The sequence below is a fragment of the Amblyomma americanum genome, chromosome 3 (assembly GCF_052857255.1).
Source record: "Amblyomma americanum isolate KBUSLIRL-KWMA chromosome 3, ASM5285725v1, whole genome shotgun sequence".
Classification (NCBI taxonomy): Eukaryota; Metazoa; Arthropoda; class Arachnida; order Ixodida; family Ixodidae; genus Amblyomma; species Amblyomma americanum.
This window is the reverse complement of record NC_135499.1, coordinates 4,735,238-4,749,721: the sequence shown is the minus strand read 5'-3', so window position 1 is coordinate 4,749,721 and position 14,484 is coordinate 4,735,238. Positions and strand designations below refer to the sequence as shown.

The window sequence follows — 14,484 nt, the reverse complement described above, 5'->3', positions numbered from 1 at the left end:
ACGTTGACGCTGTTTGTGCTGGAAAATGCCCTAGGGTCACGGAGATGGGCAATGATGACCAATGACATGGTCGCTGTCGTTCCCTGCACCGTTAAATGTGGCATCACCGGATAGTGAAGCTGGCATCCACTGTGGAGCTATTTCTAGCGCAGTCATCACGCACCTCCACCAATTATGTTCCAGAAAGAATATTTATACTGGTATTTAGAGGAACAAAGGTAATGGCAGCCAAGGCAGCTGCGAGGAGTGCCAAGAAGACAGAGTGATTTCCGTCATCAACTTGCTCCATCTTCGACTTGTGAAATGGGTGCATGGGCCCGCAGCAATATTTACAATGTACAGGGAATACAACAGTACAACAGTATGTGGACAGGGTAGTTCAGTTACCTGCACTAATAACTAGCGACTAATAACATGGTAACAACTAGAAAAAAATGTTTATAAATGAAACATATGCGTTATACACTTGAAAGCACAGTTGTCACGAGATAAGACAAAGCACTGGTTGAGTCGATAACAATGAGGGCAGTGTAAGACTGGACACGGGCTTTAGAATCTTCAGAGGCTGGCGCTCAGCGAAGAAGACGACGAGAAGCGCCAAACATTGCGAAGCTCGAGCGCCGAACACTCCGAAGCTCGAGCGCCGAACGCTCGGTCGCTCGTGCGTGCTCTGGACTGAACGCGGTCTCTGTTCTGTGCCTGGACAGTTCGGCTGGTTGTTCGTGACGCTGTGCTTATTACTGTGCTGTGCTCTTATTACTGTGCTGTGCTCTTATTACTGTGCTGTGCTCTTATTAATGTGCTGTGCTGTGGTCACCATTCTCGGTCATGTCGTATCGAAGGATGGCGTTCTCCCTGACACGCCAAGTTGCGAGCTGTGGCCGAATTTCCAAAGCCCACTTCTGTAAAAGACCTCCGCAGCTTCGTCGGCCTCTGCTCCTACTTCCGCCGCTTTGTCCGCAATTTTGCCACTATCGTCGACCCCCTGAACAAGCTCCTTTCCACCCACGACCTTTCGGCCTGGTCGCCAGCCTGTGATGAAGCGTTTACGACACTCCGTCGCCTCCTCACCACTCCACCAATTCTGCGTCACTTCGACCCTCGTTCTCCGACGGAACTCCACACCGATGCCAGTGGCGTCGGTCCCGGTGCCGTACTCGCTCAACGCAAGCAAGGCTTTGACGTATATGCTGTCGCTTACGCTAGCCGGACACTCACAAAAGCTGAAGCCAACTATTCTGTCACCGAAAAGGAGTGTTTAGCCATCCTTTGGGCGATCGTAAATTTCGCCCCTACTTGTATGGGCGCCCTTTTGACGTTGTCACCGATCACCATGCCCTCTGCTGGCTGTCCTCTTTGAAAGATCCCTCTGGCCGAATGGCGCGATGGGCTCTGCGACTCCAAGAGTACGACATTCGCGTTATCTATCGTTCCGGCCGCAAACATGCCGATGCTGATGCCCTCTCACGTTCCCCTGTACCATCTGAGACAACGCCTTGTATATCCGCCCTGTCTTCTTTCAAGTTTGAGTTCGCTGATATGGCTTCCGAGCAACGCAAAGACCCGTGGATCACTTGCCTTTTTGATCTCCTATCTGGTCAATCGTCTCGACCTCCTTCCCGTGCTCTCCGTCGTCAGTCCCACCATTTCGCCATCCAAGACGAGCTCCTTTACTGCCGCAACTATCTCCCGGATGGACGCAAGTGGCTTCTTGTCATTCCGACACATCTGCGCTCCTTCATTTGCTCTTCCTACCACGATGATCCCCAGTGTGCCCATGACGGATTCTTGAAGACTTTCACCCGTCTACGACAGCGGTACTACTGGCGTGGGATGGCCCGTTACGTCCGCCAGTTCGTTCAGTCCTGCACCACATGCCAGCGACGAAAACATCCACCTCGCCGACCCGCCACTCCTATGCAGCCGCTGCCTTGCCCAGTACAGCCCTTCGAGCGTGTTGGCATCGACCTCTACGGCCCTCTTCCCAGCACATCAACCGGGAACCGCTGGATCATCGTTGCCATCGACCACCTTACACGTTACGCTGAAACATCGCCTTTACCATCCGCTACAGTCCACGACATTGCATCCTTCATTCTCCATCGCATCATTCTTCGCCATGGTGCGCCCAAAGAGCTGCTCAGTGATAGAGGTCCGGCCTTCCTCTCAGAAGTTGTAGAAGCTCTCCTTCAGGAATGCAACGTTGTTCACCGCACCAGCTCCGCTTACCATCCCCAGACAAATGGCATGGTTGAGCGTTTTAATCGCACCCTAGGCGACATGCTGGCCATGTATGTTGCTTCCGACCATTGTAACTGGGACCTCGTTCTCCCTTTTGTCACATACGCTTATAACTCCGCTGCTCAAGCCACCACCGGGTTTTCTCCGTCCTTTCTCCTGTACGGCCGTGAGCCTTCTTGCACAACGGACACCATTCTACCTTACCGCCCTGATGCTTCCGAATTTACAACTCTTTCTCAAGCCGCAACTTATGCCGAAGAATGCTGACAGCTTGCCCGGTCCTTCACTTCTCACGCCCAGCAGCAGCAGAAAAGCATCCGTGATCCCCCTGCACTTCCTCCCGCTTACCTTCCTGACTCTTTGGTCTGGCTCCGGGTACCCTCCTCAGGTCCCGGCCTTTCCTCCAAACTTGTTAGCAAGTACCAGGGACCCTACCGTATTCTTCAGCAGACATCCCCCGTCAATTACCTCATCAAACCCCTTACGCCATCCCCTGATCATTGCCGCCGAGGCCGCGAAATTGTCCACACGACCCGCCTCAAACCTTACTATGACCTCGCCGTCGTCACATCGCCCTAGGCCGCCAGGATGGCGCCCTTTCGCCCGGGTGGAATTGTAATACTGGACACGGGCTTTAGAATCTTCAGAGGCTGGCGCTCAACGAAGAAGACGACGAGAAGCACCGAACATTGCGAAGCTCGAGCGCCGAACACTCCGAAGCTCGAGCACCGAACGCTCGGTCGCTCGTGCGTGCTCTGGACTGAACGCGGTCTCTGTTCTGTGCCTGGACGGTTCGGCTGGTTGTTCGTGACGCTGTGCTTATTACTGTGCTGTGCTCTTATTACTGTGCTGTGCTGTGGTGTGCTGTGTGTGCTGTATTAGTAGTGTGCTGTGTTCTTATTACAGCGGATTTTTACGGTGCAAGAGCAACTGTGGCCAAAGAACACCAAACATACGGTTGGTGGTCGACTCAGGTTGATAAGCTTTATTCAAGGTGATGTTTGTAAAACTCCAACCGTTCGCTTTCACGCGAATGGTTTTTGGCAGTTTTGAGAGGCCATTCGATACTTCGACATCTGATAATTCAGGCCTTTATTTCCACTCCCTGGAAATTTGAGTTAATGAGGTTCTACTGTACTTCACATTCTACTTGCTCGGACTGCATGAATGGCCGGAACCACAGCGATGACGCAGCCCTGCGGTCCTTCGAAGCTTGTTATTGAAATGCATTCATTGCAAAGTTTTTGTATTCTTCCGCACGACTGCTGAGAGCACGGCTAACTATACCGCCTCTTAAAGGTAAACGGTCGGCCTCAATGCGCATGCTCCCACATCTGGGCCAGAGAGCCTACATGTACATTATGTTCAGTGGCCCACACACTTGTCTAGAGCGTTCAAACAGCGCGCTCTGTTGTGCGTTTATGACAGTCACCGATGCCTGGTGGGCCTAATATAGTCCTTAAAGACGCTGGGAGTTAAACACGATCCAAGGGAGCATACATGCACATTAAGGCCTTGTTTCGAGCCCTAGGCCACTCATAAATGACGCAAGTGTGCTCACCGGTGCAGCGCCCGATTGCTCTAGCCAGGTCTATGGACTGTACATTCAAACATTGCTTGAGCAGTATAAGGAACCGACGCTGTGACGAGATGAGGCCTGCCTAGCAGAGAGCATGGTTAACTTCAGCGATCCGAGTTCTTTGGCATGCACAGAAATCTTATGGGTATTTCCGCATTTTGCCTGCATCACAAATACTGCCTCCAAAGCTGGGAATTGGACTCTCATTCTTGTGCTTGGCAGTGGAACATCTCGCACTTTCAGTGAGACTGCTGACATTCCCTGCGAAATTGAAATTAATGTGCAGACACGTGTGCATAAAGATGCGACGCAGTTCTAGGTGGAGTTTCAATAGAACGACACTTCACCAGTATGTTTCTACTGCACGCTGCAAAGAGTCTTCGAAAAATTGAAGCAACCTCAATGTTGAGTGATCCGAGCACCTGCGCACCTGGTCTCCGCCAAAATGCTTCAAGTAGCACGGTCTTCGTATGAATTCTCGCAAACATACAAAAGCACGGGTGCTTTCATAACATGTGCGGAAGAATTGACACATTCTGATAGCAAATGTAGTGGGTGCATTTATTATGCGAATACGTGCAGTGTTTCTAGAGTACCATGAAAATCGCACCACAACACTTATTCTGAAATGGCGAAACACAAAAGATCGCAGATTTTTGGAAAATAAAGGTTGTTCCTGAACTATTCGGTCTAATCCGTCAATGTCCTGCCCCGATTTCATTACAATGAAGCTCCCACTTACACAAAATTTTTTGTGGGCCCCCGTGAATTTCGTTTAAGCGAGATTCAACAGCAGTTTACAAAATAAAGCTTACTGCTACTACTACTGCATGACTCCTGCTTCCTTACATAATGCCTGGTAGTAGGCCTTACAGCTGAAACAAATTACGCCGATGATGAGTGGGAACAAAATTTGCTTGACTGTTTTTATAGACAGCTGTGTTTTGAGGAAAACTGTTTCTCTTTATTTTGAACTATCTAAACTGTGGGAAGAGGTAAAAAAAAAAAGTCAGCTTTGAAAGTGGGACCCCAACACCTTCTCTCATATCCCCATTGCAGGGACCAGCTGCCACGCTCAATGGTCCCCTTCCCCAACGCACCGTGCTGCGGAACTGCCCCTGGAAGATGTCCACGACCACCGACCGGTTGTGGGCCATGTACTGGTCCCAGGCCTGCTGGGCGGCATCGCTTCTCTCCTCCAGGTCTGGCCGCAGACGCTTGGTGAAAGGCTGCCTAGTCGACCCCTGCACCACCAACCAGTATAGAGCTTCACTACATGTCAAATTCCTACACTAGGCACCACTCAGTCTACACGACCAGAAACAAACACTAAAGGGATGACCCGCTACAGTCATCATCACCAGCCTGACTACGACAACTGCAGGGCAAAGGCCTCTCCCATGTCTCTCCAATTAACCCTGTCCTGTGCCAGCTGCGGCCACCGTATCCCGGTAAACTTCTTAATCTCATCCGCCCGCCTAACTTTCTACCACCCCCCGCTACGCTTGCCTTCTCTTGGAATCTGCTCTGTTACCTTTAATGGCCAGCAGTTAACTTGCCTTCGCATTGCATGCCCTGCCCAAGCCCATTTCTTCCTCTTTATTTCGACTACGATGCCATTAACCCGCGTTTGTTCCCTCACTCACTCTGTCTCTTCCAGTTTCTTAACTTTACACCTATCATTTTCATTTCCATAGCTCGCTGCATTGTCCTTAAATTAAGTTGAACCCTTTTTGTAAGCCTCCATGCTTCTGCCCACAGGTGAGTACCAGTTAGATACCGCTGTTGTATACTTTTCTCCCGAGCGATATTGGTAAACTGTCATGCATGATCTGAGAGAACCTGCCAAATGCGGCTCCACCCCATTCTTATTCTAGTTATTTCAGTCTCGTAATCCGGATCTGCAGCAACTACCTGCCCTAGGCAGATGTATTCCTTTACCACTTCCAGGCCCAAGCACACGGAATATCGCGCCTAAACTTACGCTGAGAACACGACAGAATGAGAATGAGTTGTAGGCGTTACTTGATTTTTGCACTGTTCACCACGAGCTCGGCGGTAATAATTAGCCGCGAAGCCGATCCGTCGCCGAACTTGTCTTGCTCCTCGGCCTCTGCCCGTAGCTGTCATGCCTATCTGACTGCAGTAAACTCGTGGAAACTTATGCTACTTCCTTTCTTCTGCATTGCGGCTCAACCAACCGCACCACAATTTGTCGGCACGCCATGAATTGTGCCCAAAAACACGCAAGCATGGTGCACCCAATAAGGAAGGTCCCGCTTTTTGCCTATACAACGAAAGTCGCTGCTGACGCCAGCGCCGCCACATCTCTTTGACGTCACGGCCTGACGCTTCTCTATAAGCAGGAATGACCATAATCAATTTTACAGTGCCACCATATTTTGCAAATTCTCCACGCCTGAGATAAGGGACCTATATGAACCATTATCATATACTCCTGTAACTTGAAAACCAGCAAGCACAGCTCCCCGAAATTTGGTAGTTGTTCAAATTTTTGTGCTATGAGCCTACCCTATCTCAAGAAACAAAAAAGTTGGTGTTCAAGGGCAAAACCGGAATGGGATCATTCTTTCCCGAGTGCCCTCAGTAAATGCAACATTTGCAGCCTTTTTACTGCACCCACTGTCCACCACAAGGCCTCTTTTGGTCCACAGCAGCAGAGCCCACCTCGGTAGTCTGCAGAGGGCGACGCTTGGCAGAGGTGGCAGCTGGGCTCTGGGGCTGCACCTGCTCCTCCCCGACTACTGCACTCTCCTCGGCCTCTAAGTACTTGCTCTGGTGACATGGCTGCACCTCCTCAGCGAGCTGGCTGGCACTCGTGCTGGGCTGCTCCTGGCCACCACTGCCAAGCAACACACAGTCATCCACAAGTTTGCTTATCTGGAAACTGGGAGAAAATAAGGACAGCAAACTAGATACACACACACAAGCTGCGCATTTTTTTAACCACGTGCACTGTATTCTGTATTAAATGCAACAGCATTAAAGGTCCCATCCAGTGGAAAACCCTGCACACACTATTGGTTCAAAAGGTCGCCAAGTCACACGTGGAGCGTCGGAATTGAAAATTGATTAAAAGATTAGAAAACTAGTCCTGTTGTCGAAACGATGGCTAGGACCCTGGGGCTTTCCTCTCCCTTTCCCCTCATTTTGTGTGCCTCAATAAACCCTCTACCTGCCCTATCTCAAACATAAGGACATAAAAATAAATAGACTGCGCTGAAAAGAAAACTGGGCTAATCAGTTGGGAATCGAACCCCTGACCCCTGGGCCATGCAGGTATGTTTGTACAGCTTGTTTAAATCGCGGTGTTGTCATGTGGTCTGTCGCATAATGATGGAGACTGAAAAAGAGGACACAGAAGAAGCATCTGACGCACAGTGACAGAGCCCCAAAGGTGACCTGAAGGGTGCTAGGAAGAGCCAAAAAGCAGCAGAGCTGGGGCCACAGAAAAAGACCATACGCTTTCCAACACAACAATGTTCTACCACTGAGCCACAGCCCCGATCTGATGGTCCCAACAGGCTCTGAGCACAAGGCAGGGCTTAGTTTCAGGCTCACTAGATGGCCGATGCTGAATCGCTGCTGCTGCTGCTGCTGCTGCCCCGTGGTGGTGAGGAGCCCGAGCGGCAGCTGGCCTCGTTGGTCTGCTCGTGCAGCGTGTCCAGCAGCAGGGTCAGGAACTCCTGGCAGTCGTGCTGCACACACCCCAGGCATTAATGGCAGCCGAACCATCCCTGACATTCCAACCCTGTGCAGATGTTCCACCAGACAATTAGCACATGAAACATACATTTGCGCTAAAATGGAATGCACTTCAGCAGTATGGAACTCTCAACAGGCGTACTTGATCCACTCAACAAACGAATCCAAAAACAGGCAGCACTTTAACTTCTCGGCTCAGCGTTACCAACATGAAATCATCTTTTGACTTTTACACAAATAATATTTCCACTTTGCTGCACTTCGCAAATATTTGTTACATACCCCTCAACGCTCATCTCGCCGTGCATTTAGCTCCTTCAGCATACAGCATTTCCACGGTTCATCCACCACCTTAAGCAAATCTTTCCTTTCCATCCCCACAGAAGACTGGAACAACCTGCATTCATCCTCTGAGTGACTTAGCAAGGCAATGTCATCAGTGAATTGCATATTACCAAGGTAATCTGCAATTAGCACTTCGCTACCAATTGTTAAAGGGACACTGAGGAGAAACTGAAGTTGGCTTGTATCGATAGAATACCAGCTCCTGATCACAAAAACGCCGCTCTTACTGAAAACAAAGCTCTTGTAAGGTAGAAAATAGCAATAACCAAAATATAGGTATCGCCACCACAGGCCAATCTCGCAAGCACAAGCATGGTGATGCCATAGGACAAGGGACGCCACCTTGGAGGAATTTTCCATCCTACTTGGTTTCGCGAATCTCTGAGGCTGACAAAGGTAGGTTCCGCAGATCAATATTGAAGTAAGTTTTGTTTTAAAACCAATAGTGCACTTTTATCACACAAGGAAGGCAGGCAAAAGACAACCTGAATGTTGGAAGCAAAGAAAACGGATGCTTGGCGGCGCCACAGGCGGCCAGGAGAGTTTCGATTTGTTATGGCGCTTCGCGTCTATGAGCTTTGTGTGCCCCGTAGTTTTGTTTTTGACGCGCTTCGATTTACAAGCGCCGAACAGCAGAGGAACTCCAAGTGCCGCTTCAAGTGCTAGTTACCCTTTGAAGGAGGATCGCCACGGTCGATGAAAAGCTATGATGGCACAATGGTCAGTGATCGTACAAGGCAGCACTTGTGTATTCGCACGCTTGCCCGGTGAAACATTCCCGGCTGTGCCAGTCAACTTCAAACTACTTAATGGAAATTGTTTATTAGGGACGGGAGACAAGGTACAAGGAAGTTCAGAAAAATTACTGATGCGCCGTTATTGACGGCTGTAACTTGAGCCGTTGTGGCGGAGCGGTAGCGTTTCCGCCTCAAACGCCGAAGGCCCTGGTTCGATTCCGAACCTCGGCGCCGGACTTCTTTTCTTTTATTTAATGAGTGGGCGGGGGGTTTCAGTGGCTCCCATGGATGCCGCCGCTGAATACGTTGGTTAGCGGTTAAGCGCACGCTCTGTTAAGGCGCGTTTATGCTGCGGCGAAGCGCGCGTGCGCCCTCTACGGCGAAGTCACGTCGGTCAAAGCGAGACCCTCTATACTCCAACTGCGCTTGACCGCCGACGCGTTTGGCGGCTTCGGCGCACTCTGACCGTATTGGCGGGGAGATTGGAGCATGTATCTAATTCGCGCCGAGTGCACCAGTTGCCGCCGGCCCGGCCAGACTGATTTGGCTCCGCGGCGAGGTGCGCGTTATATTCAATAGCTGCGGCAGTTCGGCGGAGCTGTTCTTTTCGAGCTCGGCTATTTTAATCCATTCACACTACATATCTGAACGTACATGCAAGTTGGCGAGAGAGCCAGATCCAGTGGACCCGTTGAATCTAGCGGAAGCCGTTAAAGCGTCGTGCGCCGGCTTTGGTTTCAAGCCGCCGACTTTAAACGCGACCTCCCTCGAGCACCCATTTGTTTTTTGTGGCAAAAAATAAATAACTTGGCCCTTGCAACCGTGGGAGACCCCGATGCTGCCTGCTGCGCCGTGCAACCGCTCCGTTCGAGGAATCACGATCCGTTGGCCCCAAAGTCCCGGCCAGCCTCCGATGGGCGCAACGCACCCCTCGCGACCCCCCGCACTGGGGTTATGATATTTAGTTTGCAACGGCTGCTCTCTGAAGAAGGGGGAAACCTCCCGCCGGCGCCTAACCTAACCGTGCTCTCTCAAAAGCATCGCACGCTCTGTGGGGCTGAGGTCGCTGAAATGCAGGCCAGAGGTTTTTGCGAGAACTACGTCGTCGGGTTCGGGAACGGGATCCATCGTAACGCTGGCAAGACGCCGGTGCAAACCTAAACGAACATGCGGCGGCGGTAGCTTTCATTTCGGCAGCTGCTAGGCCGCACCGCTAGCCGCCAGAAATCACGGAGTCTACGTTTACGTCACTTTTCCACGTCACTCCATTCTGTGTCGTCATAAGAGTTCTCCGTGTCGTCATAAGAGTTCTCAAGTTTGAATCGGAGCGGCGGTAAAAAATTTTTCAACTTCGAATCCAAAGTTCTTTGAAATAAATGCATCTTTCACTCCCGGACAAGCGTCAACAAAGCCATGAAATGCCGAACTATCAGATATTGCTAACAAAAAAATTTTGATAGGGTTCTCCTCAGTGTCCCTTTAACTACTGTTCTCTAGCGAGACTGTTGGACATTACTTTGGTTTTCTGCATGTTAATTTTTAGACCTACCGTTCCGCTCTGCCTGTCTAACTCATTGATCATGCTCTGTACCTCATCTCCTGCGTGACTCAGCAAGGCAATGTCATCAGAGAATTGCAGATAACTTAGGTATTCTTCATTAACTCTTATCCCAAACTGTTCCCAATTCAGGCCTCGGAATACCTTGCATAAACAGGTGGTGAATAGCACTGATGAGATCGTGTTTCCCTGCCTGACGCCCTTCCTTATTGTAACTTTATTGCTGACTTTATGGAGGACTATGGTGGCTGTGCAGCCGTAATAGATGCCTTCCAGTATTTTTACATAACGCTCTTCTACACCCTAATTCTGCAATACTTCCGTGACTGCAGAGGTTTTGCTCGAGTCAAATGCTTTCTCGCAATTTTTTAAGGCTGTACATAGGGGAGCACGTTGTTGGGCGAATCGGTCGTACATACTTAACGAAGGGAATTGCGCTTAGAAAAGACACAGACGAGAAAAGACAAGGACGGGCGCCCGTCCTTGTCTTTTCTCGTCTGTGTCTTTTTTTAGCGCAATTCCCTTCGTTAAGTCTGTACATAGGGGTTGGTTATATTCTGCGCATATCTTGGTCACGTGATGTTGTCTGCAAAATTTTACAAAAATGCGAAAAACTTTGATGATGTAAAGGGCCTAAAAAGTTAGTTCAAACTACCTGGTGATGATGGGAAAGAAATTTTAGGAATGCTAGTATTAAAATATTTAAAGAAGGCTGAGTAACCTCAACGGCTATCTTTGGCTGGGCAAGGATCCTGAGGCTCACAACCAATCAAATAAACACCTTAGTATTCGTCTCAGAAATGAGAAGGCGGCTGAGGTGCATCCAAAAATGAAGTAAAGCAGTGGGCCAGCATTTACAGCCTCTAGAGAAAACCTGCTTCTTTTAAAGAGCTAAACACACTAGATATGCCAACAATTGCATTGTTGCTTAACACCAGTGTTCAGTGAAAAAGTATGCGTTCATTATAAAACTGAGTGAATTATTTTAAGCGTTAGTTATAGTGGTCGCGTTTTGAGCCTCCAAGTTGTGCTGTTTCCACGGATAGAACCCAAGATGGCAGCCTCCATAGCAACGACAATGTATTAGAGCGTTAAGCTCTACTTCTCGTGTTTCTGGTCTCAGCGTTATGCGCTATAAGACAAATCATAATCCAGCGGTTGCCATGGTAACTGAGGTGAAATTGGAAATGAAAATTGGTTTTCGAGTATAAGAAATGGCACAGTAATTGTCTCACATATCTCCGTGGACACCCGAATTGTGCCTTTAGGGAAGGGATAAAGGAGGAAGTGAAAGAAGAAAGGAAGAAAGAGGTGTCACAGTGGAGGCCTCCAGTAAAATTCTGGCCGTCTGGGGATCTTTAAGTGCACTGACATTGCACAGCACACAGGCACTTTTTGCGTTTTGCCTCCGTGGTCGGGTTAGTAGATGAGTGCCTTAACCACGGAGCCACCGCGGCAGGTACCGAGGTGGCTACATAATGGAATAAAACAATAACAGGTGGCAGCGTGATGCCCGAGCACCCCAACTCAAAACTAAACTATGCCAAATCAGGTGTATTTTTTCTTGTAGTAGAACACGTTCTTGGGCAAGTTGGTTCATAGCTTGAGTGGATAAAGCGCACAAAAGACACGGCACATAGGCAAAGACGGACACGACACAGGCGCTACTTGCAACTGTTTATTGGATACACGCATGGCTTATTTATAGCCAAGAGGTAGGGGTGATGGAAAAAAACTCAAGCAAAGGGTAAAAGATACTGGCGATGGTATGGATACTGCATTGTAGGGAACAAAAGTGACTCAAATCTCTCTAAACTTATCTAAAAATATACTCTCGTTCTTATGTATGACTAGCAATGGGGTGCTGATGCAGGAACTCCCGCCTTTTTTAATCCGGTGGGCTTCTAGCAGTTCTCGGGCAGTCTCATCTTTACTTCTGCAAAGGATTTGAGTTTCCTGGAGCTTTGGTTGACAATTCTTCTTCTCTTCTTTGCCGCAGTCCTTGCAGTGATGCGGCAAATGTGACCCGGTACCAACTCTTAGTGATCGTTTGTGCTCGGTTAAACGTGCATTAATACATCGGCCTGTCTTGCCGATCTACACCTTTCCACAGGTCAGCGGGATGCTATAAACCACCCCCACAGCGCATTTCAGAAACGGGTTTACATGCTTAATTTCACATTCTGTCGATTTGGCATCATCATTTCCAATCTTTCGACACATCGATGCAAGTTTTCTGGGTGCAGAGAAGACCACTGGTACTTTGTATTTTGCAGCAACACGCTTAAGATTATGAGCCACTTTGTGGGAGTATGGAATCACCACCGGTTTGAGTTTCTTTTCAGATACTTCACCATCTTCGCTCTTTCTTTCTCTTTCTTTTTTTACTTTTTTCAGTAATGCTTCCGTGACAGAACTAATCTCCAGGAAAGGAAAGCCTGCCTGTCTAAGCTTTTGTATCTGTATATCAAAGCTTTCCTGTACTTTATGACAGCACGATTTTTTGAGAGATGTTTCAAGGCACATGATGGCAATGGCACGTTTCACAGTTTTAGAGTGCGTCGAATCGTAGGGCAACAATTCTTTGCGGGCACGAGGTCGATACATCCAGCAAACGCCTTCGTCAGTAATGGTTATGTCAATATCTAAAAACTGTAACTTTTTTTCTTCCGCGAGTTCATAAGTAAAATCCAAACCCTTGCCATGTTGTTTAAAATCTAAAAGGATATCCTGCACAGTTTGCAAATAAGTCAAGGGTGATTGCTTAGTCAATATAATTAAAAAATCGTCAACGTACCTAAAGGTCTTGAGAACTTTGCTTGCGTCAAATGCCACCGATAAGATTCTGTCAATGCCCACAAGAAAGATGTTGCACAGTACGGGAGCGACGCACGAACCAATGCATATTCCTCTTTTTTGCACATACATTTCACTTTGAAAAGAAACGCTTGTCGAAGACAAAAAAAACTCTAAGAGTGCTAAAAAGTTATCTGCAGATATTCCGGCAGTATTTTGGAAAGCAATCAGGCCGCTTGTTTCAATGCAGGCCAAGACAGATGCCATCAACTCTGCATGTGGTATAGAGTAAAAGAGATCAACTACATCTACAGAAAAAATACAACCAAGTGATTCGTTCTCCCGCAGAAATTGAATGATTTCCGGACTGTTCTTGACACCAAACGGATCTTCCACTACCAGGTTATCGAGTTGTTTTTGAAGGTAGCGGCTAACAAGATTTTGCCAGGAACCTCTTTCGCTCACTATGCACCTGAAAGGTACACCTTCCTTGTGTGTCTTCGCAGTGAAAAACACATCCAAACTATTGCGCTTGCTGTCGTGAATACCTTTTGCGAGCTTCTGTAAACCGAGTTCTTCACATACGGAAATTGCCCGAATTTTTACCTTTCCAGGTTTCAGTTTTGTAGTCTTGAAATTCTTGTGGATGGCCAGGACTGCTTTCTCGCAGAACATGCCTGACGGCAAGTAACACGGTGGTTTGGGCTAGTTGGTTGCAGTTCATAATGGAGACAAGTTTCGCAGCATGAATAAAACGCACACAGAAGACAAGGAAGACAGCACAGTCCTGTCTTGTTTGTTCCTTGTCTTCTGTGTGCGTTTTATTCATGCTGCAAAACTGACGGCAAGACGACGAAGCCTCCTTCTTTGTCGGCCTGCATAAGTCGTAGGTCATTGTCGTTGAAAAAATCTACGACATGCTTCATTGGAGATCGTTGGCGAGGTCCGAAAGTAGGTACCGTCCTGATAAGGCTGTCAACACCGTCGAGCAGGCACCTTTCTTTGTCCTCCACATCGGCTTTGTTAGAAATCTGTCGATTGAGGGATAGGAGCTCATGTTCCGGGATCCTCGGCTCGAGGCTGTACTTCGGTCCCTTCTTGATGACTTGAACGACGTCTTCCGGAACGTATGCTCCCCCGAGAATCTGAAGAGTCGTACCGCCGTCTTGGGCTTCTTTCCTTCCTTTGGGTAGCAAAAGCAGAGTCCTTTGCCACATGAATTCTGTAGTCTGGGCTGCTAGTTTCCGCAGAGACTGTAGCTTTGTGCCGGCAATGGTCATAGGGTCCCGAGAAAAACACATTAAACGAAGCCAATCGTAGAACAGACGAACCTGTCTCCATAGCTCGGATCGTAGGATCCGGCACATCCTTTTAACATGGCCGAGGGAGGGTCTGGCGAAACCAAACAATGTGGCAAGTTCATGAGGTATAAGTCCTTTCTTGATGCAGTACCCATAAACCCTCGCATGGCACGTCGCAAGGGCGATATGGCAAATCGCCAG

The 14,484-nt window shown here is 48.7% G+C and overlaps 1 protein-coding gene across 13 annotated transcripts in view; it reads right to left on the bottom strand.

The window, feature by feature from the left end:
• The window catches only part of LOC144124427 (ubiquitin carboxyl-terminal hydrolase 4-like), a 176,210-nt gene that overhangs the window by 103,027 nt on the left and 58,699 nt on the right, over positions 1–14,484 (bottom strand). For all 13 annotated transcript variants that reach the window (XM_077657065.1, XM_077657067.1, XM_077657063.1 and 10 more), the window contains exons 5-7: positions 7,403–7,539; positions 6,509–6,683; positions 4,921–5,064 (exon numbers count right to left, since the gene is read on the bottom strand). In XM_077657065.1, the coding sequence (XP_077513191.1) occupies positions 4,921–5,064; positions 6,509–6,683; positions 7,403–7,539 (456 nt within the window). The remainder of the gene's footprint in view (positions 1–4,920; positions 5,065–6,508; positions 6,684–7,402; positions 7,540–14,484) is intronic.